Raw genomic sequence first — 26,708 nt, 5'->3', positions numbered from 1 at the left:
ATGAGGAACAGAAAGCAAGGAGAAATTAACCAGTGTGCACTGGTTGCACAAGAAGTCTGCGGCAATAGGAACAGAAACTGAGTTCTAGTGAAGTGCCTTTTCATGAAGACTATAATATACTGCAGGAGGAAAAAAATCTATCTTTTGTTAAGAGCCCTCAGAGTTTGCCATTCTATCAATTCGTGCTATGACACTCAATTCCTTTGACCTAGGATGAGAAAGACTTGAGTTCTGAGAGTTGATCACAGGTATAGTGCAAAATGCAGCCAGTAGATGACTGTGCTGGCTGAGCTTTTCCCTCTTAATGATCTTTTAAGTGACTATGCTGTCAAGGTGTCTAGAATGGCTGTCAACTGTGAGTGCCAACCTTAGTGGAGACTGTTAAAGAACAGGGCAAAAACACCAAACTGGTCGTGTGTTCTAGAATTAGATTTCACCGACCATGTATCAAGTGTGAGTTCCTCAACCTATAACAGCCCTAACATGGAGTCACAGGAGACCACAGTGCCTAAGGGGATAGTATTGCCATGCAGGCAAGCCTGCCTTTTTGTGATAGATGGTTCCTTACACCAAAAATCACAATATTCAGGTTACTCCCAGTCCTAAAGGACCAGTCACTTACTGCAGGTCAGTTGTACTTTAGATCTCTCATCAAAGACAATGCTTATAGTCAATCCTGTAATAAACTAACTCAAGACTTATTAACTAAAAAAGCTATTTTATGTGGTTAAAGTCCATAAACATTCTCTCACAAATGTTACCTTTTGAAACTTAAGACAGTAATAGAAGCTGCTGTAATTTACAAGATCTCTGTCCTTTAACGTGAACCCAAGCTAAGCAGCTTGGGGTTCCCTTACTTATGGTTAGAAATTAGTGATTTCTCCAAATTCCAAGTAGCATAGTTATACAATTCCTTCTGGTCAGACATTTGTATTCCCTTCCCCTAGAGCAGTGGTTTCTCAACTGGCGGTCTGCGTCCCCTTGGGGGGCCTCAAGCCCTTTTAGGGGGGCTGTGGGACCCTGCGGCTGGAACCGAGAGCCTGAGCCTCAGTGCCCCCCGCAAGCTGTGGGGCTGAAGGCTGGTTGCCTTCCATTCCTGCAGTGGCAGGGCAGCTCCACCCCCCACCCCACTTCCTCCTGCCCTGCCCCCGAGCCCCTGCCCCTTGGCCAGGTCGAGGCGGGAAGCCATGGAGCAGGCAGCCGTGTTCCATTTCCTGCTGCTGGTGCTTGGGATTGTGGCTGCTTCTCAGCTCAAGCAACTGGTAAGAGCTGCCTAAGCAGGGGGAGTAATTACCATAGGCAAGCCCTTCTGGCGCACACCCCCTAGCTACTCCCCCCCGCCTGCATCCTGAGCTACTCTCTGCCTGCACACAGTCCCTAGCTACTCCCCGCCCTACACCTTGAGTCCTTCCCCCCCACAACCCTCACAACCTAGTCAGGCTGGGTGGTCTGCTGAGGTGGGTCGGGGTGGAGGTGGCACTGCCTCCCTGGACCCTACCATGTGGAGCTGGCCCTTGCCCCCCCAAAATAGAAGTCAAAGTATGCTTACGCCCAAGGGCCCACCCCTAGCCTGGATCCCTGAGTCTTTCACCTCCCTTGCTGGTCCCTGGAGTCTTTATAGCATGTTGAGCGGGGCCTCAGAAAGAAAAAGGTTGAGAACCCCTGCCCTAGAATTCAAACTGATGGTACAGCTGTCTATGCCTGTCTCCTCTTCGGGGTGGGGCGAAGGTGGAGAGAGTGGCAATCAGCGAAGTTTTTTGTCTTTTGTTTCACAATGGCTCATTTGGTTTCAGTTGGCCTTCTTGTATGCAGGGCCAGCACTTTCCTCTGGTGTGGTCATATTAGTCCATATTTTTGCATTTTCCCCTCCAACTTTCCCCCACTCCGTGGTGCAGACTTCTAGATCCTACACCCGGGATGGGCAGACTTTTTGGCCTGAGGGCCACATCTGAGTGGGGAAATTGCAAAGCCATGAATGTAGGGCTGGGGCAGGGGACTGGAGTGTGAGAGGGAGTGCAGGGTGTGGGAGGGGGTGTGGTGTGCAGGAAGGGGCTCAGGGCAAGGGGTTGGGGCAGAGGGGTGTACGAGGGGGCTCAGAAGGGGTTGAGGTGCAGGAGGGGGTGCACAGTGTAGGAGGCGGCTCAGGGCAGTGGTGCAGGGAGGGGTGCAGAGTGCGGGGGGGCTTGGCAGGGGGTTGGGGTGCAGGGTGCAGTAGGAGGCTGAGGGCAGGGAGTTGGGATGCAGGAGGGGTTCGAGGTGCGGGCTCTGGCCTGGCACTGCTTACCTGGAGCGGCTCTGGGGTGACAGCGGCACCCACCCGTGCCTTCACTCCTGTGCCGCTCCGGGGAGCGGCTGGCACCACGTCCCTGCAGCCCCTGTGGGAAGGGGGGTAGAGGGCTCTGCGCTCTGCCCTTGCCTGTGGGTACCTCCCCCGAAGCTCCCATTGGCTGGGAACCATGGCCAATGGGAGCGTTGGGGGAGGTACCCACAGGCAAGGGCAGTGTGCTCAGCCCTTGGGGGCCCACCCCCCCAGGGCTGCAGGGACATAGTGCCGGCCGCTTCCTGGAGTGGTGTGGGAGCAGCGGCGTGGGGGTGGCAATCCTGCGGGCTGGATCCAAAACCCTGAGCGGCCAGATTCGGCCCATGGACCGTAGTTTGCCCACCCCTGTCTTACAGAAACATCCGTAGGGCCATTCTGCAATCATTCTTCAAGTAGGCCTCCATTCCCCTTCCTTCTGGGATTAGGATGACTGCTTGCTAATCACCAAGAGTGGAATCTGTGTGGATGGTCACTTGAAGAACAAATAACTTACTGTATGGTAAATAACTGTAGTTCTTAAAGATGTGGTGTCCACACGGATTCCACGTCCCTTCCTCCGGCCCCACTGATAGGAGTCCTTGTACTGAGTGAAGGAATTGAGCTGCCCTGTTCATTTCTCCCCCTCTTCCCCCCCCCCCCCCATCCCTCCCTGCTAACTGCAGCAAGAGGGTGAGCAAGGTGCAGTTGTGGCCCCAGTGGGCACAGCTTTTCAAAAGAATCTGCTGTATACGTTTGCGCCAACAGTGAAATCACTGTGGACCACCTATCTTGAAGATATACAGTCACTATTGGGTAAGTAACTATAACTTACTTTTTACTGTCCTGCCAAGTATCAGCTGGTGTTTTGTATAATAAAGGATTTTGCAGACAAACTTTTAAACTGTTACCATTGTTGGATATAAGATGTTAATCCCGCCTGGACTTGTATAATTCTGGATCAAACCCTGCAGTTCAGACCTAAAGCTTGCAATACATTTACCTGCAGTTTAGTTGCTTAAGCACAGAGGCATCAACTCTTGAAATCCTGGTGAATGAGTTCCAGAACGTAGTTCTAGCAACAAGTTAATATCTAACAGCTGTTCACACTAAAAATCTAACAGTTCAGTCCAGTTATGGATCTGAAGTTTTGGTTGACATTTGTTCAAACATTTGCCATTTCCAGTAACTTTTTTCCTCTTTGTCAAAATAACAAATAATACATAAATGTACCCAATCACAAACTAGTATTTTATAACTGCACATTCTACTTAATATTAAGTAGAAACTTTCTCAATGCACAGCTGTGAATTTGTGAAAGATCGCATGTTAGGTACAGATTTAAGAATATTGGGAATCTTTGACAATTGTAGTAGTACACAGTGTATATGGAGAAAATGATCACTGATATCCACATTTTCTAGAATGTTATAAACTAGTGGGTTTCATGCATGCTCAATACAATTTCTTGGATCTCATGGAAAAAATATCTTATTTTTCCATAAACATGAAGGTTCTTAGGCAGGAATCTTCTTCCATAGGAAGGTTCTGGTACAGTAAACTACGGGTACGTCTACACTACGGGACTATTCCGAATTTGCATAAACCGGTTTTGTAAAACAGATTTTATAAAATCGAGTGCGCGCGGCCACACTAAACACATTAAATCGGTGGTGTGCGTCCATGGTCCGAGGCTAGCGTCGATTTCTGGAGCGTTGCACTGTGGGTAGCTATCCCGTAGCTATCCCATAGTTCCCGCAGCCTCCCCCGCCCCTTGGCATTTCCGGGTTGAGATCCCAGTGCCTGATGGGGCAAAAATCATTGTCGCGGGTGGTTCTGGGTACAGCCTCACCCCTCCCTCCCTCCCTGACAGCGGCAGACAACCGTTTCGCGCCCTTTTTGCTTGGTGAACCGTGCAGGCGCCATAGCACAGCAAGCATGGACCCTGCTCAGCTCCATACCGCAATCGTGGATGTTTTAAACACCTCGCTCACTCTCGTGCAGTATATGCTGAACCAGGACCTTGAACCGAGGCGAGTAAGAGGCGGATACGGCAGCGGCGATGACAGTGATGAGGACGTGGACACAGAATTATCTCAAACCGCGGGCCCGGCGCTTTGGAGATCCTGATGGTAATGGGGCAGATTCTATCCATTGAACGCCAATTTTGGGCCGGAAACAAGCACTGACTGGTGGGACCGCATTGTGTTGCAGGTGTGGGACGATTCCCAGTGGCTGCGAAACTTTCGCATGCGTGGGGCACTTTCATGGAACTTTGTGACTTGCCCCTGCCCTGAAACGCCATAATACCAAGATGAGAGCAGCCCTCACAGTATAGAAGAGAGTGGCGATAGCCCTGTGGAAGCTTGCAACGCCAGACAGCTACCGGTCCGTCGGGAATCCATTTCTAGTTTGAAAAACTACTGTAGGGGCTGCTGTGATGCAAGTAGACAAAGCAATCACTAAGCTGCTGCTACGAAAGGTTGTGACTCTGGGAAAGCGTGCAGGCCATAGTGGATGGCTTTGCTGCAATGGGATTCCCTAACTGTGGGGCGATAGATGGAACCCATATCCCTATCTTGGCACCGCAGCACCAGGGCACCCAGTACGTAAACCGGAAGGGGTACTTTTCAATGGTGCTGCAAGCACTGGTGGATCACAAGGGACGTTTCACAAACATCCACGTGGGATGGCCAGGAGGGTTCATGCGTATTCAGAAGCACTACTCTGTTTAAACGGCTGCAGCAAGGGACTTACTTCCCAGACCAGAAAATAACAGTTGGGGATGTTGAAATGCCTGTCGTTATCCTGGGGGACCCAGCCTACCCCTTGATGCCATGGCTCATGAAGCCATACACAGGCAGCCTGGACAGTGGTCAGGATCTGTTCAATTACAGGCTGAGCAAGTGCAGAATGGTGGTGGAATGTGCATTTGGCCGTTTAAAGGCTCGCTGGCGCACATTACTGACTCGCTCAGACCTCAGCCAAACCAATGTCCCCTATGTTCTTCTTCGAGTGATTGCTCCTATGCATTCCATGTAGGTGTGCGCGCTGCGCGTGCACGGCTCTCCGGAACATTTTTATCCTAGCAACTCCGGCGGGCCGGCTGGCGCCCCCTGGAGTGGCGCCGTCATGGCGCCCCTTGTATACCTCAGCCGGCCCGTCCGCTCCTCAGTTCCTTCTTCCCGCCCGTGACGGCCAGTTGGAACAGTGGAGTGCTCCCTTACCTCCACAACCCTAGTGTTTCTCCATAGTTCTAGTGTAGATAGTATTAGTAGTTAGTTGAGTTCTTGTTGTAGTTGTATATATATTTAGTGTTAATAGTTACGGAATTAGAGGGTTTACCCCTCTTCTTCCGCCCCGGTGCGGGCTTATGCCCGGAGCACCGGGTTTCAAGCCCTGTGCGGCTTGCCAGCGGCCTATGCCGGTTAGCGACCATACGACTCTTGCCTCCGCTGCCTCGGAGAGTCGCATCGGCCAGATAAGTGCTCTATTTGCATAGCCTTTAAGCCTCGTATGAGGAAAGAGAGAGACTCTAGGCTGAAGCACTTACTGATGGAGTCTGCGCTCCAACCTCCGGCGCCAGCTCCAGCGGCACCGAAAACCGCCTCGACGAGCAGCGCTCCGGCTGCACCGAGCCGCTCCGGCACCGAGCGGCACCAAGACCGGCACCGCTCCCTCTCCCGGGAGGAAGCACAAGGCGCCAAGACGGCCCGCGAAACAGCAGCGAAGCCGTTAGCCCAGCCGCCTCCGGCGAAAGCGGTGCAGGCTGAGGCAGTGCGCTAAGTGCACCGCACCGTTGACTCGGCGCCGCCTGGCCGTCGAGTCGGCTCCGCCCAGCTCCCGGTGCCCACCGAGGAGGAGCTGAGGATCCCGTCGGCGCCGGGCGTTCGCGGCAAGAGAGCTGATCGGCGGCGGCCCGTCATATCAGCCGGCACCACCGGTGCGGACATTCAAGTCCTCGGCAAGCCAGCGATGGTGCGCCCCTCATCTCCGGCGACCGTGGCGACCGCGGCTCCAGAATCCGGTCTCGATCGGTCTATCTCCGGAGAAGGTCACCGAGGCACCGCTCCCCATCCCGCCGAAATCGCCATCGCGACGCCGCTCCGCGTCCCGGCAGCGGTCGCAGTCCCGGCACCGCTCTCCATCGCGGGGCGGTCCGGCGCTCCAGGTCCCGGTCACGAAGTCACCGGCACCGCAGCAGGTCGCGTCCAGGCACCGCGGACGCCGGGACTCGCGCAGCCGTTCGGCGCCGTAGATCCCGCTCGAGGTCCGGTTCCCGGCACCGCCGGTCGAGCTCCCGACGTCGCCGGTCGAGCTCCCGCCGCCGCCGCTCCCCTTCTCGGCACCGGAGATCCAGCTCCCGACGCCGTAGATCTGGCTCCCGGCACCGGAGATCCGGCTCCCGGCACGTCGCGCAGCACAGGTCCCGCTCGCCACTGGACCCCCGAGACGCCCGGCACCGACCCTCGGCACCGGAGCATCGTCTCACGCCGGCGCTGGACGCCCGCCCAGGCACCGCCACGGCTCCACCCTGGCCCTCCAGGGAACCCTCTGTAGCCTCACCCCAAGGCAGTGCGGTGGATTTCAGAGCCGGTTCCGTTCCGCCGGATCATGGACCCCAGTATTGGGGACATTGGGTGCCCTGGGCGCAATATGAACAGGGGCCTCCCCTGCCACCCAGGCAGCCGGGCTCGGCACCATCGGTACCGGTGGCCACCGTCAGTCGAGCCCCCCCGTCCCCACCGACGCAAGCCGCCGCCCACGGCCCTTCTTTGGGCCAGGACTCGCTGCCGCCAGATCGCCAGGGGGGCGAGCACCAACAGGAGGAGGTGCTGCCGGGCCACTCCTCGTCGTCCTCTCCAGATGAGGCGGTAGCGGGGGCCTCGCCATCAGGGCCCCCGCCCATTGACCTCAGGGCACACCAGGACCTTCTCCGAAGGGTGGCAAAGGCCATTAACTTGCCCATAGAGGAGGTGCAAGAAGTCGAGGACCCGATTACGGACGTTGTGGGAGATGACGCCCTGTCAGAGTGGCGCTCCGTTTTTCGCACCATTCAGAAGAACAGTGCCACTATCTGGCAGTCGCCCTGCTCCGTTGCCCTCACGGCGCGAGGCGTCGAAAGAAGTATTCCGTCCGCCCCAGGGCTACGAATACTTGTACGTCCACCCCACCCGGACTCGCTGGTGGTCCAATCGGTCAATGACCGCGAGCGACACGGTCAACCTGCCGCTGCGCGAAGGCGGGGCGCCAGCGCATGGACTTATTAGGGCATAAAATCTATTCGGCGGGAGGCCTCCAACTCCGTATCGCCAACCAGATGGCCCTCTTATCCAGATACACTTTTAATATCTTGGGGTGCCTTGCGAAGTTCACGGAGCTAACCCCTCAGGAATCCCGCCCTGAATTCTCAGCGCTGCTGGAGGAGGGCAAGTTAGCCTCCAGAACACTGATCAAAGCGGCCGTAGACGCAGCAGACTCAGGGGCTCGAACGGTAGCATCCGGGGTGACGATGCGCGCGTGCGTGGCTACAATCTTCCACCCTCCCACCTGAGGTCCAGTACACCCTCCAGGACCTCCCGTTTGACACGCAGGGGCTGTTTTCTGAGAAAACGGATGCCAGAATCCAGTCCCTAAAGGATGGGAGGGTTGCAATACGAACTCTGGGTATGCACACGCCGGCCACGCAGAGGCGTTCATTCCGCCAACAGCCCTACCGTCCCTTCAACCAGGCCAGGTCTCGGCCGTTTAACAACCGCCGAACGGCCCCCTTCCGCCGTAGACCATCAGGGGGGCGGCGCAACCAGGCGCAGAACTCGTCCAAGGCTCCGCAAGCCCAAAAGCCGGCCTTTTGACGGGACGCCCGAGGACGGCCCATCACTCTCCCCCCAGGATCCATCCCTTTTGTTTACCAGTCGCCTTGCCCGCTTCCTTCCGGCGTGGTCTGCTATAACATCGGACAGCTGGGTCCTCAGCACCATCCAGCACGGCTACCGCCTACAGTTTCTTTCGCCCCCACCTCCCACCCACCTTCCCCGTCCCTCTTCAGGGACCTCTCTCACGAGCAAGTCCTCATACAGGAGGTGCAGGCTCTGTTGAGCGTGGGTGCTATCGAGGAGGTGCCTCCCTGCAGGCGGGGCAGGGGATTCTACTCCAGATATTTCCTCATCCCCAAGGTGAAAGGAGGTCTTCGTCCCATCTTAGACCTCCGGGAGCTGAACAGATACCTCTGCAAGCTCAAGTTTCGGATGGTAACCTTGGGGTCCATTATCCCTTCCTTGGATCCGGGAGACTGGTTTGCCGCCCTCGACATGAAGGATGCTTACTTTCATGTGGCGATTTACCCCCCCCCACAGACGCTTCCTGCGCTTCACGGTCAACGAGACCCACTACCAGTTTGCGGTGTTACCCTTCGGCCTCTCCACTGCCCCGAGGGTGTTCACCAAGTGCATGGCGGTCGTGGCCGCAGCTCTCCGTCGTCGCAGAATCCACGTGTACCCATATCTCGACGACTGGCTGATTCGTGGGCGCTCTCAAGAGCTGGTGACAGCTCAGGTGTCAGAGATACTGCACCTGTTCCGGTCTCTCGGCCTCCTCGTCAATGCCGAGAAGTCCCAATTACTGCCGACACAGCGATTGGAGTTCATAGGAGCGGTCCTCGACTCCACCCTCGCCAGGGCCTGCCTCCCTCGTTCTCGACACGAGACGATGGCCTCGCTCATTCGCACCTTGCAAGCCTTCCCTTCCACGACGGCCCGGTCCTGCCTTCGCCTGCTGGGCCACATGGCTGCGTGCACCTTTGTGACCGCGAACGCGAGGCTGAGGCTCCGTCCGTTCCAGATGTGGCTGACTTCGGTGTACCGGCCCCACCGCGACCCTCTAGATCTGGTGGTCACGGTCTCAGACCCCACTCTCCAGACGCTCACCTGGTGGCTGCATCAGGAGGTGGTCTGCGCCGGGGTTCCGTTTCGCCCCCCTCGCCCGTCGGTCACCCTGACCACAGACGCCTCGGCGCTTGGATGGGGGGCTCACATGGGAGACCTGCACACTCAGGGCCTCTGGTCGGCCCAGGAGCTCTCCCTGCACATCAACGTCAGGGAATTGAGAGCGATCCGCCTGGCTTGTCTCGCCTTTCTTGCACACCTCCGGGACCGCTGCGTGGCGGTATACACGGACAACACGGCAGCCATGTTCTATCTGAACAAACAGGGCGGGGCCCGATCCTCCCCGCTGTGCAAGGAGGCGATGCTCCTATGGGACCTGTGTGTGACCCACTCGATTCGCCTCGAAGCGTTCTTTCTACCAGGACACGCTGGCTGACCGTCTGAGCAGGTCCTTCGCTTCCCACGAGTGGTCCCTTCGCCCCGACGTGGCCCACACCATCTTCCAAAGGTGGGGATTTCCCCAAATAGACCTGTTTGCCTCCAGGACCAACAGGAAGTGCCACAGGTTCTGTTCGTGCCAGGGTCGGGCTCCGGACTCCATCTCCGATGCGTTCCTCATGCCCTGGACGGGTCCCCTTCTATCGCCTTCCGCCGTTCCGCTAGTCCACCGAGTACTACTCAAGCTACGGAGGGACAAGGCCCGCGTCATACTCGTCGCTCCGGCCTGGCCGAGGCAGCACTGGTATACCCTGCTCCTCGAGCTCTCGATCCGGGATCCCATTCCCCTACCGCTATGGCCGGATCTCATCTCCCAGGACCTCGGCAGGCTTTGTCACCCGAACCTGCAGTCGCTGCATCTTACAGCCTGGTTCCTGAGTGGTTGACCGGCGGAGAGGACCTGTTCGCGGTGCAGCAAGTTCTGCTTGAAAGCAGAAAACCGTCCACACGCTCTACCTACCTGGCGAAGTGGAAACGCTTTGCCCTTTGGTGCGATCAGCAAGGTCTTAACCCCTTCTCGACCCCTATCCAGACGGTCCTCGACTACCTCTGGTACCTGAAAGGCCAAGGTCTCGCGATCTCGTCCCTGAGGGTACACCCGGCGGCGCTTTCGGCCTTCCGGCCTGCTGTAGATGGTCGCTCCGTGTTTTCCAACCCCATGGTTGCCCGCTTCCTCAAGGGGTTGGACCGCCTCTACCCGCAAGTGCGTCCGCCGGCTCCTACGTGGGATCTGAACCTGGCTCTCACCCAGCTGATGCGCCCGCCCTTCGAGCCCATGGCCTCCTGCTCCCTCCTCCATCTCACCTGGAAGACGGCCTTCCTCGTGGCAATCACATCCGCCAGACGAGTCTCCGAACTCCGCGCCCTGACGGCGGGTCCCCCATATACCGTCTTCCACGCGGACAAAGTGCAGCTTTGGCCACATCCGGCCTTTCTCCCAAAGGTGGTGTCGGCCTTTCATCTTAATCAGGAGATCTTCCTCCTGGTCTTCTTTCCAAAGCCGCACGCCTCACCTCGTGAGCAGCAGCTCCACACCCTCGACGTCCGTAGGGCCCTCGCCTTTTACATTGACCGAACTAAGTCCTTCCGGCGTTCCTCCCAGCTCTTTGTCGCGATTGCGGAGCGCATGAAAGGCGAGCCTGTTTCATCTCAACGGATCTCTTCCTGGGTGACATCCTGCATACGGGCGTGCTACGAACTTGCTCGCGTCCCCCCGTGCCGACTCACCGCACATTCGACAAGGGCGCACGCCTCGTCAGCCGCCTTCCTGGCCCACGTTCCCATCCAGGACATCTGTCGAGCGGCCACCTGGTCTTCCGTCCACACCTTCGCTTCCCATTATGCGTTGGTGCAGCAGTCCCGCGACGACGCAGCCTTCGGCTCTGCGGTACTACACTCCGCCACGTCTCTTTCCGACCCCACCGCCTAGGTAAGGCTTGGGAATCACCTACATGGAATGCATAGGAGCAATCACTCGAAGAAGAAAAGACGGTTACTCACCTGTAGTAACTGGTGTTCTTCGAGATGTGTTGCTCCTATCCATTCCAGACCTGCCCTCCTTCCCCACTGTCGGAATAGCCGGCAAGAAGGAACTGAGGAGCGGACGGGCCGGCTGAGGTATATAAGGGCGCCATGGCGCCACTCCAGGCGCCAGCCGGAGTTGCTAGGGTAAAAATGTTCCGAAGAGCCGTGCGCACACCTACATGGAATGGATAGGAGCAACACATCTCGAAGAACACCAGTTACTACAGGTGAGTAACCGTCTTTTATTGCTGCTTGCTGTATTCTCCACAATCTCTGTGAGAGTAAGGGGGAGACCTTTATGGCGGGGTGGGAGGCTGAGGCAAATCACCTGGCCGCTGATTACGCGCAGCCAGACACGAGGGAGATTAGAAGAGCACACCAGGAAGCGGTGCGCATCGGAGAAGCTTTGAAAACGAGCTTCATCAATGGCCAGGGTACAGTGTGACTGCTGTGTTTGTTGATGAACACCCAACCCCCTTGATTGACTCAGTCCCTGTAAGCAACTCCCCCTCCCCCTTCGAGTACAGCTTACTTATGCAAATAAAGTCACTCTCATTTAAAAAGCATGAATTCTTTATTTTTTCATTATAAAAAGAGGGAGAGAAGTAAGGGTGTGCTTTGGGAGGAGGAAAGGAGGGATGGAGAAGGCCATTTAAAAAAAAATTCAGAGTAACGGCATCCTTCTGGTTGGGCTGTCCACGGGGGTGGAGTGGGCGGGTGCACGGAGCCTCCCCCCACGCGTTCTTACACGTCTGGGTGAGGAGGCTAAGGAACATGGTGAGGGGGGAGGGTGGTTATACAGGGGCTGCAGCGGCACTCTGTGATCCTGCTGCCGTTCCTGAAGCTCCACAAGACGCCGGAGCATGTCAGTTTGATCACGCAGCAGCCCCAGAGTTGCATCCCGCCACCGCTGATCTTCCTGCCGCCACCGCTGATTTTCCTGCCGGTCTTCCTGCCGCCACCTCTCATCTCGGTTGTCCCTCCTGTCCTCACGTTCATCCCTCCTGTCCTCACGTTCACTGGCCTCTTTCCTGTAATTTGAAACCACGTCCTTCCACTCATTCAGATGAGCTCTTTCATTGTGTGTAACTTCAATAATATCCGAGAACATCTCATCTCGCGTTTTCTTTTTCCTCCGCCTTATCTGTGCTAGCCTTTGGGATGGAGGAGGGACGCTTGAAAAATTTGCAGCTGCATGAGGGAGATAAATATTTAGAAAGATACATTTTACAGAACAATGGTTATACTCTTTCACAGTGAAAAGCACTATTCACCTTACATAGCACATGTGATTTCCTACAAGGTCGCATTTTCATCTTAATAGTGACTGCTTGCATCTCTGGGGTTACAGATCTCAGACACAGGTCCAGGCATCAGGATTCAGCTTGCATGCGGCCATGGTAAGCCACTGTCTCAGTGATTTACCCCTCCCAACGCATGGCTAATACCACGCTAGCTCCTGCTAATCAACAACCTTCCCCTCGCCCCACCCACTGCTTGTCCGGTAGCTTGGGAAGATCGCCTCGCCGGTGACCAAACAGAAAAGATCATCGGCATTTCACCTCCCCTCCCCGCTCGCTACGTGCAGGAAAGTGTTTTTAAGCTGCTGCATTCCACGAACCCAGTAGAAAAATGGCCACCCCCCTTACTTAAATTCCTGATTTTTAACCAGGTTATCCTGAACGATATCACTTTGCTGAGGATAACAGAACAAGATAAAGAGCGGATGCTTCTTGAATGCCAGTAGTCACCGGGACCATACGCGCTATGCTTTGCCACGCAATGATACCTGATTACTTGCTACATGCATGGCATGGTAAAGTGTCCTACCATGGTGGGCGGAACAAGGATGTCTTGCCCAGAAACCTTCTGCAAAGGCTTCTGGAGTACCTACAGGAGCGCTTCATCGAGATGTCCCTGGAGGATTTCCTCTCAATCCCGGACATGTTAACAAACTTTTCTAAGTAACTATACTGTCTGCGAATGCATCCCAAGTCCTCAGGGCAAATCCATCATTAAAAAAGGCTTGCTTAAAAAACACTGTTTGCTATTTGCAAAGGTACACTCACCAGAGCTCCCTTCCAGGGCGTCATTCTCTGGAATAGTTGCTTGTGAGGGCTGGGAGCAGGGTCATTCCGTCAGGGTGATAAAAGCTCCTGGCTGCTGGGGGTCACGGAGTGCTGTGTGCTCTCTGCGAGGTCTTCCTCTTCTTCTTCCTCTTCATCTTCCCTGTCTGCATAATCCTCAGACATGGCAGAGATTACAACCCCCACCTCGGAATCCACGGTCAGGGGTGGGGTACTTGTGGCGCAGCCCCCTAAAATTGCATGCAGCTCATCATAGAAGCGGCATGTTTTTCGACCTGCCCCGGACCTTCCATTTGCTTCTTTGGTTTTCTGGTAGGCTTGTCTGAGCTCCTTAACTTTCACTCTGCACTGCACGGAGTCCCTGCTGTGGCCTTTAGCAGTCATAGCCTTAGAAATTCTTTCAAATACTTTTTCATTTCGTCTTTTGGACGCAGTTCTGTTAGCACTGAATCCTCTCCCCATATAGCGATCAGATCCAGTACCCCCCGAGCGGTCCATGCTGGGGCTCTTTTTCGATTCTCAGGAGACTGCATTGTTAACTGTGCTGATGAGCTGTGCGTGGTCACCTGTGATGATGAGCTCTCCACGCTGTCGAAGCAGGAAATGAATTTCAAAAGTTCGCGGGGCTTTTCCTGTCTACCTGGCCAGTGCATCCGAGTTGAGAATGCTGTCCAGAGCGGTCAGTGGTGCACTGTGGGATAGCTCCCGGAGGCCAATACCGTCGATTGCGGCCACACTAACCCTATTCCGATATGTTAATACCGATATTAGCGCTACTCCTCTCGTCGGGCAGGAGTACAGAAACCGATTTAAAGAGCCATTAAAATCGATATAAGGTGCCTCCTAGTGTGGACGGTTGTGGCGTTAAATCGGTTTTACGCTCCTAAAACCGATTTAAACGCCTAGTGTAGACCAGGCCTACTATGTTAAAACTTTTTTCAAGGCTGAAATCGGCTCCAACTATAATAGAGTATCTTAGTTTGGAAACTCTTCTGGTCTCAGTTTTGAATCTCTCTATTAATGCTTTGTGGTATCCTACTGAGTTTGTACAATTAAAATTTCCTGCTGACGACTATTCTTAGAAGTGTGCTTATTTCCACAAGATTAGGAGTCTGATAACCAACTTCAGCCATTGCTACTGTTTGTGGAAAAGTCCTTTTGAAGAATCTTTCTTACGTTTCTCTGCATGGTTTTGTAGGCTTGTTTCTTGTGATAGGGAGTGGCAACAGTTGAATTATGCCAGAAAATTTGGGATGAAAGGGCCACCCCTCCTGATTTTTGATTTGCTGCACTTCTTAATTAGCTTTGCTCAACTGATTATTATTGCACACTTCCATTTTTTGGTGAGAGTGTACCAAGAATGAATCAGGAAATACCCAAACTGTACACCCTCTTCAGGGCTCAACTCTTCTAAGGTCTGAGCTGTCAGTGAAGCTGGGGTACGGCTTCTGTCAGGACCCTAAACATAAAGGTATGCAAGCAGTTCTGATGCTCCTTTTTCTTTTTCAGTCATGTCTAGTATTGTGGTCAGATGGGACCTTACCACTGTCTTTTCTACCAGACTGTTTCACTAATGCTTTAGTTAAGGCCTTTTGAAATAGGACACAAGATGGTGCCACCTTATGCCCCTCAGGGAAGCAATCTAACTTTCTTGACCAAGGATATTTCAGATACCGCCCTGCTCCCTCCCCCCCAAAAAAACCAACCCCCCCCCAAACAAAAAAAAAAACACCTTAGCTTACCTTCTGAAACCTGAAGGTGGTGGCTTCTTTGATAATCAACATAAACAAGGAGGGAGCACACATTCAAGAAAATCGTGTGCTTGGGACTTTTAACTATAACAATTGTTAATATTGTTTATAATATTTTTGGCTTTAGTTGACCACTTTAGGAGTAGGGAAACTATCAAATTTTCTTTCAATCATTATATCTTTCCTGTATTTAAGAGTATGGAAACATAGTTTTGGTAAAACTAGAGACACAGGGTCCTTGGAACCAAAATGTTTCATATAATTTAATAGGTACCTCTGTCTTTTAATCACACACATCAAAGCTAAGAATGTAATTGTTGTCTGAGATGCAGGATGACTTAATCTGTTTTTCTTTTTGTTGAGTACACTACTATTTTTATCATGCAACTCAGGCCAACGATTGGATCCCCTTTGAGTGAATCCATGAAAAATGGCTCTCCCCTCAATTCCCAGTGTGTCATTTAAGAACTTATTGAACTGCTTACTGAAAGTGAGTAATTGGAATGCTTCAGGGACTGGAAAAAGGCCATTTGGCCAAACAACATGCCTGCTACAGTATCTAAGCTATTGGAGTCCCACTGGGCTTCTCTTTGCACCCATTTATTTGCTTCCTTCTCCAGGGACAAAATTGCATCCTTTCTCTAGAATATGGGTCTTTGAGACCTCAGACCATTTGTTTCAAACAGAGGAGAGTACTTATTACTCTTGCTCCATTGATGTTTTGGGTTAGTTTTATACATTTTTAAGTTGTCAACTGCCAAAGTCCAGACTTTTAATCTATTATTTCTATGAGTTTAAAGACAATATAATAACAGAGATCTGTATCCAAGAATTTGTAGTCAAGACTGTGAACATAGAACTTTATCTCAAACTATTTTATTTATTTTTAAAACCCATCTAACTGGGCTATTCTAAAATATCATTCTGTAAAGTGTGGGTAGAGCATTCTTTAAGGTGTCTGGAGTTCTAGATAAAGGAATTAAAGAATCAAGCCTATTATATTTAATCTATGAGTACTGGTCCCTATGTGCATTCCACTGTGGGTATACATGCACTCCATGTGCCTATAGCGGGAGAATTTTGAAAACCGTGTCTGTTGGTCTGCATCCCTTGCTCTCCTTGTGCCTCCAACTGAGAAGAGAAAGGATGAGGCAGACAGACTGCCTCTCTAGTTCCTTCTCACCACCATATGGCTCAGGTTGGAACCTCCAGTGCCCAGAACTTATGTTTATCTATAAATACATATTTGTGAAAAGTGTTTACCAGATAAAACTCTAAAATTCTAGTTTTACTTTTATAGTCAGCTACCCCACTGCAGGTACTAGACTATGCTCAGGACTCCAGGCTTCAAGATTGAGTTTCTTGCCTGCACTACTTCTCAGTCAGCAGTGACCATCAACGCTGCCTGCACTGCCTTGGGGAAGCCTGCATTAATGTGGGGTGCAGTATCTGCTGCTTGTTCCCCAGTTGTACGCATGAAAGGTAAAAACTTCTCCTTGAGCACCTGATGGGATCCACTCCAATAAAAGGCCTGACTCAGCAAGGAGTACCTCTCCTACCATGAGGTCTGACTCAGGAGTGAGGAAGTCTACCCCTACAGATCCCTCACTGGTGTCTTGTTGGGAAGGCTGGGAGTATTCTCATAAACATGAGAATAAATCCGCTTCCAAATCCACTTAGAAGAAATCTGATACAGCCCTGCCTAATGTCTTCAGGCTCAGTCCAAGAGAACTTAGAATATCTCAGGGGCATGACGAGAGCCTACAAATCCAGGGCTCTGTTGGTACTGGATTGTGGTCTGTTGACAACGGTGCCTCTGGTACCATCCAGCCAAACTCTGGGATCTGACTGTACCAGTTAGAAGCAACCATTGAGAGCCTCAGCTACCGACTGTACCAACTTCATCTTGCACAACTATGGCACACACTAACTACTGTGGCTCCATCCGTTTGAGCAGACAGGATCCCTTACGCTGTGGGGAGAGCTGAGTCTTATCCACATGAGGATATTTTTGCTTTCACAAATTCTCAGTCTCCTCGATCAGGTCCTTCCCTCATGAAGGAGGTCCTGACTCCACCAGGAGACTGCAACTGATGGGAGGAGTCCCATTCCATTCTCTGCTTGTGATTTTTCTCCAGCAGAACTGTTGGTACTATCATCAGCTTTTTCTTCCTCAGGAGACCCGTAATCATCCGATGAACTAATGTTTCGTTCTCTGAGGCATATCTTTCTGGACAAGGGACCTGGACCAATTTAGGACCAACTTGTACCTCAATATCCATCTTGCAGTGTTTGTTACTCCGTGTTATGGGGACACTGCAACTTCCATTTGACTGATCTTACTGGCCAGACTGGGGACCTTGGGACCTGTACCATCCCATAAGCTTGGTTTAATCTTCTAGGGAGTCTAAACAACCTCCCCTCCCTAATGAGAGGTCAACCAGAGCTTCCTCCTGAACCCATTGAAGATGAAGATTATGTGCCAGATCCAGCAGTTCCTCTGATATTGACAAGATTGTAGTCGTCTTCTCTAGATGAAGCAGTGGCTCTAATGTCTCCATATCCCCCAATGTCAATACAAAGTTCCAGGATCTGTTATGTCAAATTGCAGGGGAGTTACAGATTTCACTTGAGGAAGTTCAGGATACTCAACGTAAGCTATTGGACCTCCTTCAGTCTTCTGGTTCCAGAAGAAGAGTGCTTCTTATTAACGAAGCCATCAGGGAGCCAACAAGAACTGTCTGGCATACCCCCAGCCACTGCTGCTCCCCTCATCCATAAGAGGGAAGAAGAATGTTTTGTCCCAGCCAAAGGGTAGAATTTTTCTTTTCTCATCCTTCTAATTCTTAGGTGGTTCAGGCTGCCACAGAGAGATGAAGATAGCAACACCTTATATCTACTCCAGTTGACAAAGAAGGCAAGCAACTCTATTAGGAAGGTGTTTTGTTTGCTTTTCCTCCTTTACCAGTCTTCAGTTCAGGATAGCCAACTACCAGGCACTGATGGCTAAGTATGATTACCTGAACTATTCCAAATTTTCAGACTTCATAGACATGCTTCCCCATCAGGACAGAGCTCAGTTTCAGGCTCTCCTAGAAAAAAGGCAAGATGGTTGGCAGGACCACTCTTCTGTCTTTTGGTTAAAAAGATGAGTCTTTAAATACCCTGAAGGACTCCAGGACCATCCTGAACTCTGGGAGTATATATATATACCTGTCCCAAAGAGGAAATTCAGTAGGCAGTCATACAAGCCTAGGCCACCAGAGACCTCATGAGCCACTCCATAAGAGGGAAAGGGTTCAGAAGTCTCTTTTCCCTGCACCTTTTGCAGCAGCAGCATCATCCCAGCCCCAACCCCTAGTTAAGTGTCCTTTTGAGTGGAATACAAAAGCTGCAAACCAATAAGACCACCACCTGCCCATTCCCAAACATCTTTTGTTGTTGCACTCTAGATGTGGAAAAGAGTGCAAGACAAGAGAGTATGAAACATCATCCATTCTGGCTATATGATTGAGTTTTCCTCCCTGCCCCTTCCTCACCCCTTTTTTAACGGGCCATTCTCCTAAGGAAATTCTCAAACAAGAAGTAGAATTCCTCTTGCATTCAGGGGCGGCTCCAGGCCCCAGCACACCAAGTGTGTGCTTGGGGCAGCATGCCATGGGGGGCGCTCTGCCGGCGCCGCGAGGGCGGCAGGCAGGGTGCCTTCGGCGGCATGCCTGCAGAGGGTCCGCTGGTCCCACGGCTCCACCAAAGCCGCGGGACCAGCGGACCCTCCGTAGGCATGCCTGCGGGAGGTCCACCGGAGCCGCGGGACCGGCAAGCGGCAGAGCGCCCCCTGCGGCATGCCGCTGTGCTTGGGGCGGCGAAATGTCTAGAGCCGCCCCTGCTTGCATTGAGGCACAATAGAGCAGGTACCTCTTAAGTACCAGGGAAAGGGGTTTTACTCAGCTTCCTAGTACTGAAGAAGGGCAGCTGGAGACCCATTCTCGATCTCTGCCATCTCAACCATTTTATTCACAAACTCAAATTTTGCATGGTTACACTGGCATCTAGAATCCCATCCTTAAAAGATGATGTGGTTTACAGCTCTTGATGTAGATGCATACTTTCATGTAGATATTCAAACCCTACTCAGACGTTTTCTTAGATTTATGATGGGCTCCAACCCACTTTTAGTACAGAGTGCTCCCATTCGGTCAAGGTATTTTCTGCCTGTATCAGGCACAGTGTCTTCCTGTCTCAGCGACTGGCTTCTCATTGCCAAGATATGTCAAGAAGCTTATAAGTCAATTTTGTCAGTGTTTCAACATCTTCCTTCCCCAGAGAGGGGAAGGGGTGGTCAGTGTGAACTCGAGGAAAAATCTGTTCTCACTCCAATGTAGGCTTAGACTTCATCAGAGTGTTCCTAAATTCTGTCACGCAGGGGTTCACCACAGTATCACATTTGAGCAACATTGTCACCTCTCTGCCCACGCCTTCAAAGCTGGCAATGAATGACCTCCATAGACCATCTTCAAGCACAGAGTTTTTTCTCTCCTGCATCATATGGCTTTATGCAGTTACATAATGCGGTTTGCCAGACTCCATTTTCATAGCCTGCAGGTGTGGCTTCAAACAGTGTATTCTTGAAATCAACACTGTAAGAATGCCATAGTTACTGTTCCTGCCATAGTTATGTAATCTTTGCTATGATGGAAGAATCCCCACCAGGTATGCTTGGACGTTCCTTTTCTGTCTCCCTCACTGGAAAAAAAATTATTACAGATGTCTCTCTTAGGTTCAGGGACGGCTCCGGGCACCAGCATGTGAGGGTGGCAGTCAGGCAGCCTTTGGCGACATGCCTGCGGGAGGTCCACTGGTCCCGCGGCTTCGGCAGAAATGCCTCTGAATCCTGTATGAATGGAATATATAGGACAAGTCAATAACCTCCTTTATTCCTGCATATAAATACTTAGTAGTGAAAAGGTGTAAACAAAAATCTTACACAGTGTGTGTGAAATTCAAGTGGAAACAATTTCTGGAACAAACTGCTCTACTTGATCAGGCAGAAACAGCTACCTAATCAGCAGCTTTTCATTTACCCTTTTGCTATTTATTTCTAAATAAAATATTTATGATGGTTAATATATTTCTGTAGGAAACCGATTCTTTTTGTTTCAGGAAATTCAGTGTAAAACATTTCTTCTTTTTACTTCTGAAAGTGGACAGTGCTGAAATGTACAGGGATAAACTTATTTTTTTAAACTTATTCATATGAGTTTGGACAAGATTCTTGGCTCCATCTTGAGAACAGGCCTATTTTAACAGTTGGTTCCAATGTACTTAACCTTCTACTCTCCTCTTTAAAAACAAACAGTTACCTTTATATAGTCTGTTTTTGTTAAACTGCAGCATGTGAAAGAAACTGAATTAAAAAGGAGAAGCCAGCATTTAGTTTAAGATAATGTTAGATAATGTTTAAGATAAAAATGTCATTTGGGTTTGAGCTGAATTATTTCACATAGGAAAAATCTTGACTTGTAATGTGTATGTAAGAATGAGTCATGGGGTAACTTGGAAGTCAATTAAGGGTGGGTATCTGAGGTTGCAGTGCGGTATCTTAAATGTCTTCCTTCCCTCCCTCCCTCCCTTAAATATACATTGGCTAATTAGGAAGTCACTTACTTCATTCTCACTCATAAGGATACAAATTAAAACATATACATCCATAACAGATAGAATGATAAAAATAAGACCTTGCTTACAGTACTACTATGTGTTGTATAGTTAAGTTTGAACAACAAGAACACATCCTCCACTGGTATTCAAAAAGATGTTGGGGAAAGGTGGAAATCAGAAATAAGAGCAACATAATACAGACAGCAGCAGCCATTAAGGGGAAAAAGGAAAATTTTGAAAAATAAAAATGAGGAAGGGAACTAAGACTCCTCTTAATTAGTACTTTTTGTAATTCTACATATTACTGCTCCAATAGAATTTTTATACTGCAATTAACATTGTAAAGCACATTTACACTTGTTTTTATAGTTTGTCAATTGCACACAAATACTAATTTATATTTAGAATGTAATCATTGCTCCATTGTAACCAGATGCATTGATTTGTGAAATGTAACCTTCTCATTAGTTTTCACTCCCTAATGGTCATGAAATAGCAGCATCTCCTGATTGATGTAAATCATTTAAAGCTGGAATGTGTTAGTTCCTCATTGATTCATTTTGTAAACATGTCCCGTATTTATAAGGAAGCTTGAAATGTTGAGGTTTTTAATACTTTCTTTTAATAACATTACTTAGGAATATGAAGCACGAACAGGAAGAACATGTAAACCTCCACCCCAGGCAACAAGACGTAAAAATTTTGAATTTGAACCACTTTCAACTACTGCTCTTATTTTGGAGGATCGACCGTCGTAAGTATAGTAATGAATTCTGCCATGAAGTAGATAATAACATGGTATACATACATGTGCACCTGCCTCCCGACCTAGCAAAGGTTAAATAACTTTGATGTCCTGTTTACAATTTTCTTTCTCCAAGTACTATACTGGTCAAACTGGAACAATTTCCTTATAAATTACTCAATCTGAGACCTTAACTAAATAATATGGTGAAATACTGACCTCCATTAAAATCAATGAGAGTTTTGCTCCATTGACTTCAATGGAGCTGGAATTTTGCCCTATATATTCATCCTGTAGTGCTGTCATGTAGTTGCCTATGACACTGATTCTCGGAATCTGCAGAATGAAGAGTTCTATTATAAGAGATTCTCTTAAGGACCTCTCCTAAAACCTCATTTCTCCACTGCTTGGTTCCTAAAATATTTAATTTGCTAGACCACCAAAAGGGTGTCAGCACCAATGGTTGTCTGAGCATAATCTGAGACCAGTCACCATGGGAGCCTAATTTTGGGTATAAAAAAATTTAATTCTGGCATATGTTGAAAAGATGCGGTTGCCAGGAAATACAAGATAATTGCTCACCACCTAAATAGGTTGGGTTCTGACTATGGCAGGGTGAGCTTGCTCCTACCTACTTTCTAGCCCGCAAGCACCTTGGAACTTGCTTCTGGTAAAACACCTCATGCAACTTATTTTCTTTTCCACCACCTTTACAGACTAAGAGAATTTCTATAAGATATCCCTCCTTCACTGTTTCAATATATTAAAGTCTTATACAGTTGCATGAAGTATAAAAGTTGGTGATACAGTGTATAAAAGCAATACTAATATTTCATGTAAGTGCGTTCTATCCCCAGTCAACAATCTTTACTTGTTAATATATACCTGCATATCAATGCTTATTTGTAGATACATGAGTTGATTGTATTTTTGGAGCCTGTGTAAGTTTAATCTTTCTATTCATTATAGCAAATCCTATTAAAAAGTCACATTAAAAGTTATATTTATTCTGTTGATAAAGGGTAGCCAAAATGAAATTGAGGTTGAGCTATTAGCAGTTTGGTTACTGAATTCCCCACTCCATCCTCCACTCAGAGCTTTGAAGTCTGAGTTTTTAATTATCACTGGCAATAAAGGAATCGAGAGGTACCCATGCTGCTTCTTGCCCAGCAAAAGGAGACTATCACTTTCCTGAAGCAGATACCATGTTAACCTTTATATCTAGTGTCTTACCCAATACATTTACTCTTGCTCAGCATTTATCTTAAGGCTGTCTTCAGACTATAATATTGTTATAGTCTGTCATTTGGATGTGCTAAAATATGATGAACCCTCTGCCTCCCTCTATGGAGGCTGAGATCATTCCTAAATATTTTCAAAAGACTAGGAAACCAGAGGTTGTTTCTAAACTATTGTGCTGTTACCATGTGACACCACATTATACAAGCCACTGAGCCAGCACTAACTTTGAAATACTGAATACAATAAGAAGTAGACATTTTGAGAAGATAATAGTTAAGGGAGCAATATATAGTCTTCTGATTTCTTTTCTTTTTTTTTTTGTTCTGAATTCTTTGAGTTGCAGGAATTTTCTTATGAGTTTCAAATCATCAAGACTCTGTTAATCCATCACTTGGCTGATTTAACGTTCATTATCAGTGAAAAAAATTCTAATATGCATTTATGCAGTTTCATATTCAATCTCTTTGGGAAATTTTTACCACCATTTATTAGAATATTTTAGTTTTTTCCCAGAGGTATGCAAGCTCAATCAGTGGTGTGGGACAGTAAACTACTAGTATTTTCTCTCAATGTGTGAATAAAAATCCTCAAGGTTCATACATCTTAATGAAACTGAACCATGGAACAGGAAATGTAGAATGAATGTTTTAACATCATACAAGGCTTCTTGTATGACCATAAAGGTTCCATGAAAACTGTGAGATTTCACTAAGTTAAAATAACTTTGTTCTAGTTGGGCAAAAGTGTTTTTTTGTAGTAAAAGAATCCCTGACTTTCAAGCATTCCTCAGTGAAATTAGTTCTGCAGCTTCATGAAGGCCATTCTAGTAGATGTTTTCATAGCCTGCCAGAATGCATCTTTTTCACAATATGCTTTAACAGGTATTGCTTGTACATGTGATGATAAAAACAGCTTATTGGCAAGACCTAAAATATGTTGACTTATGAAGAGCCTGTACTTCATAGTGAAGTACCAAGTTTTACAGTAATATACAACATTATGTCTTAATGGAAGTTCTGGATTATTGCATTGTAGTGATACCCTAAGAACAAGATTATATTTTTGTGTACATCACACAAATGCCATTGCTAGTGGTAGTGTTTGGCAAACTTATTATCAATTTTAGCAGAGAGCAGTGATTGAATGACATAGAGCTTCTCTACCTTGGAGGTTGTTCTTCAACAGTTGGGTTGAGAAGGATGATTTTATGATTATGGAATTGGATTGGCACTCGGGAGATCTGGATTCTGTTCCTGTCTCTGCCATAGTCTGTTTCATCTTAAGCAAGTCACTTAGTCTCTTTACTAACAGTGAGGAGCATGATAAGAGCTAGTATATGCAAAAATACTTGTCTGGTAGATTTATATACAAATGTTTCACCATAGTGGACTTCATTTTCCATTATTGATATTCAGACACGTAATATAATCACTAAATTCACCTTAAAAAGGAGAGAGAAACCAGTCAGTCTGTCTTGAAATGGTCCAGAATGTCATCCATATATTGAATTCAGAAATGACTTGTTTTCAGAAATCTTCCTGCCAAATCCATAGAGGAGGCTTTACGTCACAGACAAGAATATGATGAAATGGTGGCAGAGGCAAAAAAACGAGGTATGTTAGAACTGTATTACCATGGTTATAGTTAGCTATCTTCTATAGCAAAAATGAGAGAATGAGGACATTTTTAGCTTTTAGGCCAGTATTTACATTAAAGACTACATTTCTGGGCTAATACTATACATGTTGTGCTTCAAAACTCACAGGCACACTCAGTTTAAACCAGACCACCAGTCTCAACTTGTAGCCTTTTTAATTTCATCACTGTTGTGAATAAATGGATTCTCACGTTGAATATAGTCTCCAATGCTTAGGTGGAAACTTGATTTAACTTTTTGTGCAGTATGATCAGCTGGAAACTTACTAGGTGCTTAAATCTTTCCATCTACCCCGGTGCCACCATCACAATTGCTATTACTTAGGGCCAGATCTTCAAAAGGGCACATGAACCCCTGTGGATGCCAAGGAACTTCAGAGATCACGTGCATGCAAACCCCCAGCTTGTCCATGTGCATATCAAAGACTTCACTTTTGCATCCCCCCCTTTTATTTTTGATGTTACTGTTAACAGTGGATCATGTAAACAAAACTTTATTCTAAATATGTAAACCACAAGATAGCATCTAAAAGCCTTTGAGCTGCCTTTAAATTAGTCATATAGGTAGCTATGGGAATTGTCACGATCAGGCCCGTCGACAGCAATTCCGGGCCCCAGGACAGAACAGTCAGTGGGCCCCCTAGAAAGTGATGGCTGAGGTTTACAACACTACTTTTTATCCTATTGATAACACATTAGAACCCACTAAATGTAAGTTGTGGCATTGCTTGATATGGTTAACTTTTTTTTCCCAGTTACAGCACCAATATTAAACAAATTGTGAGTCTAAACATAAGATGTAGAATTTATTTTGAATTGTGTATTTAAATTAAATATATTATGGAATGAAATTAGACGGCAACAAAAATGATTAGGGGCTGGGGCACATGATTTATGGGGAGAGGCTAAGGAAACTGGGCTTATTTAATCTGCAGAAGAGAAAAATGAGGGGAGATTTGGTAGCAGCCTTCAACTACCTGAAATTCAGTTCTTTATGGGATATGATGGATCACATACAGTACATATACTATGGAAGAGGAAGTTGACATAAAACATACAACACAAATATTGGACTTTATCTGATTTTTGAGAGGAAAAGTCATTTGTATGCATGTGTTGAATGTGGGGCTTTGTATCTTTGGACAGAGACCAGTCTTATTGATCATGATACACTGAACTGCCTGAAAACGTCATAGCCAAAGATGCCATCCTGAATATTGCTAGATATTATTTTTAAGATACAAATATGTGAAGTGACAATGGTATTCACTGAAGTGCGTGCGTGCGTGTGGTGCTGCGCCTGCGATTGCTGGTGCCCAGCAAGCTGCTGCTGGGCGTGCTCTTCTGGCATGGCCAGGGCTTCCACATGCCCACCTGGCTGCCTTCGCCACCGCCGCCGGTACCACTCTGCGCGCATCTAGGAGCCCTGTGGCCTGTCTGGGCAATTGCCCTCTTTGCCCCCAACCCCAGGTTGGCAGGCCTGGTCACAATAAACCAAAATTATTACTACATATAACTTTTGTTGCAGTAGCACTGAAAACTCTCAGTAAGAATTATGTGAAACCTCCTGTCCCAGGGCTCCTGTCCCAGGGCAGCAATTTGCCCTGGGGCCCACAGGGCCCCCCACGAGAGTTTTTTGGGGCCCCTGGAGCGGGATCCTTCATTCACACTGGGTCTTTGGTGGTAATTCGGCGGCGGGGGGTCCTTCTGCCCCAGGACCCGCTGCCAAAGAGCTGGGTCTTTGGTGGTAATTCGGCAGCGGGTCCCAGAGTGGAAGGACCCCCCGCCACTGAATTACTGCCGAAGCGGGGGCCCCCCGCCGCTGAGAACTCCAGGCTCCCTGAATCCTCTGGGCGGCCCTGTCCTGTCCCAGTAGTTCCTTTCTAGTTCTGTGTGAATGCAGTGTTTGCAGAATCAAGCCCTAAGTTTGATAGCTTACTATTTCTCAGGTGGTGAAATATGGTTATATATTTTTCCTACAAACATAAATACAAGTGTAGCATCTTGTACTATTGAGTGTCAATCAATAAGAGTAATTTGTATAGAAAATGCACATTGACTAACATAAGAGCCTGTGTACCAAACAAAATGTACTTTAAAAGGCTGTACAAAGTAAAATATTAGTGTTCACAATGTGTACACAAGGGGTCGAGTTAAACTTGTGTGTACTTAACTTTGGCAGTTCTGACTTATCAGTGCTTAACCATGTAAGTTTTTAATGTAGCTTTTAATTTCCTAGAACTTTTCTTTTTAATTAAAAAAAAAAAAAAAAAGCTAGACACTATTAGGATGCCCTGTCCTATCCTATATTAAGGAGCCCCCCTCTCATGTTCATTAAGACCTGCAAAGTGTTACTCTACAAGATGT

At 48.6% G+C, this 26,708-nt stretch overlaps 1 protein-coding gene across 4 annotated transcripts in view; it reads left to right on the top strand.

Annotated features, from left to right (window-relative positions):
* TBC1D12 (TBC1 domain family member 12) overlaps positions 1-26,708 on the top strand; it is a 105,307-nt gene that overhangs the window by 54,624 nt on the left and 23,975 nt on the right. For all 4 annotated transcript variants that reach the window (XM_039547909.1, XM_039547910.1, XM_039547907.1 and 1 more), the window contains 2 exons: positions 21,337-21,452; positions 24,216-24,298. In XM_039547909.1, coding sequence (XP_039403843.1) covers positions 21,337-21,452; positions 24,216-24,298 — 199 coding nt within the window. The remainder of the gene's footprint in view (positions 1-21,336; positions 21,453-24,215; positions 24,299-26,708) is intronic.

Source organism: Mauremys reevesii, linkage group 7 (genome assembly GCF_016161935.1).
Source record: "Mauremys reevesii isolate NIE-2019 linkage group 7, ASM1616193v1, whole genome shotgun sequence".
NCBI classification, from domain to species: domain Eukaryota; kingdom Metazoa; phylum Chordata; order Testudines; family Geoemydidae; genus Mauremys; species Mauremys reevesii.
The sequence above is the reverse complement of the archived record's forward strand: the minus strand, read 5'-3'. Positions and strand labels throughout refer to the sequence as shown.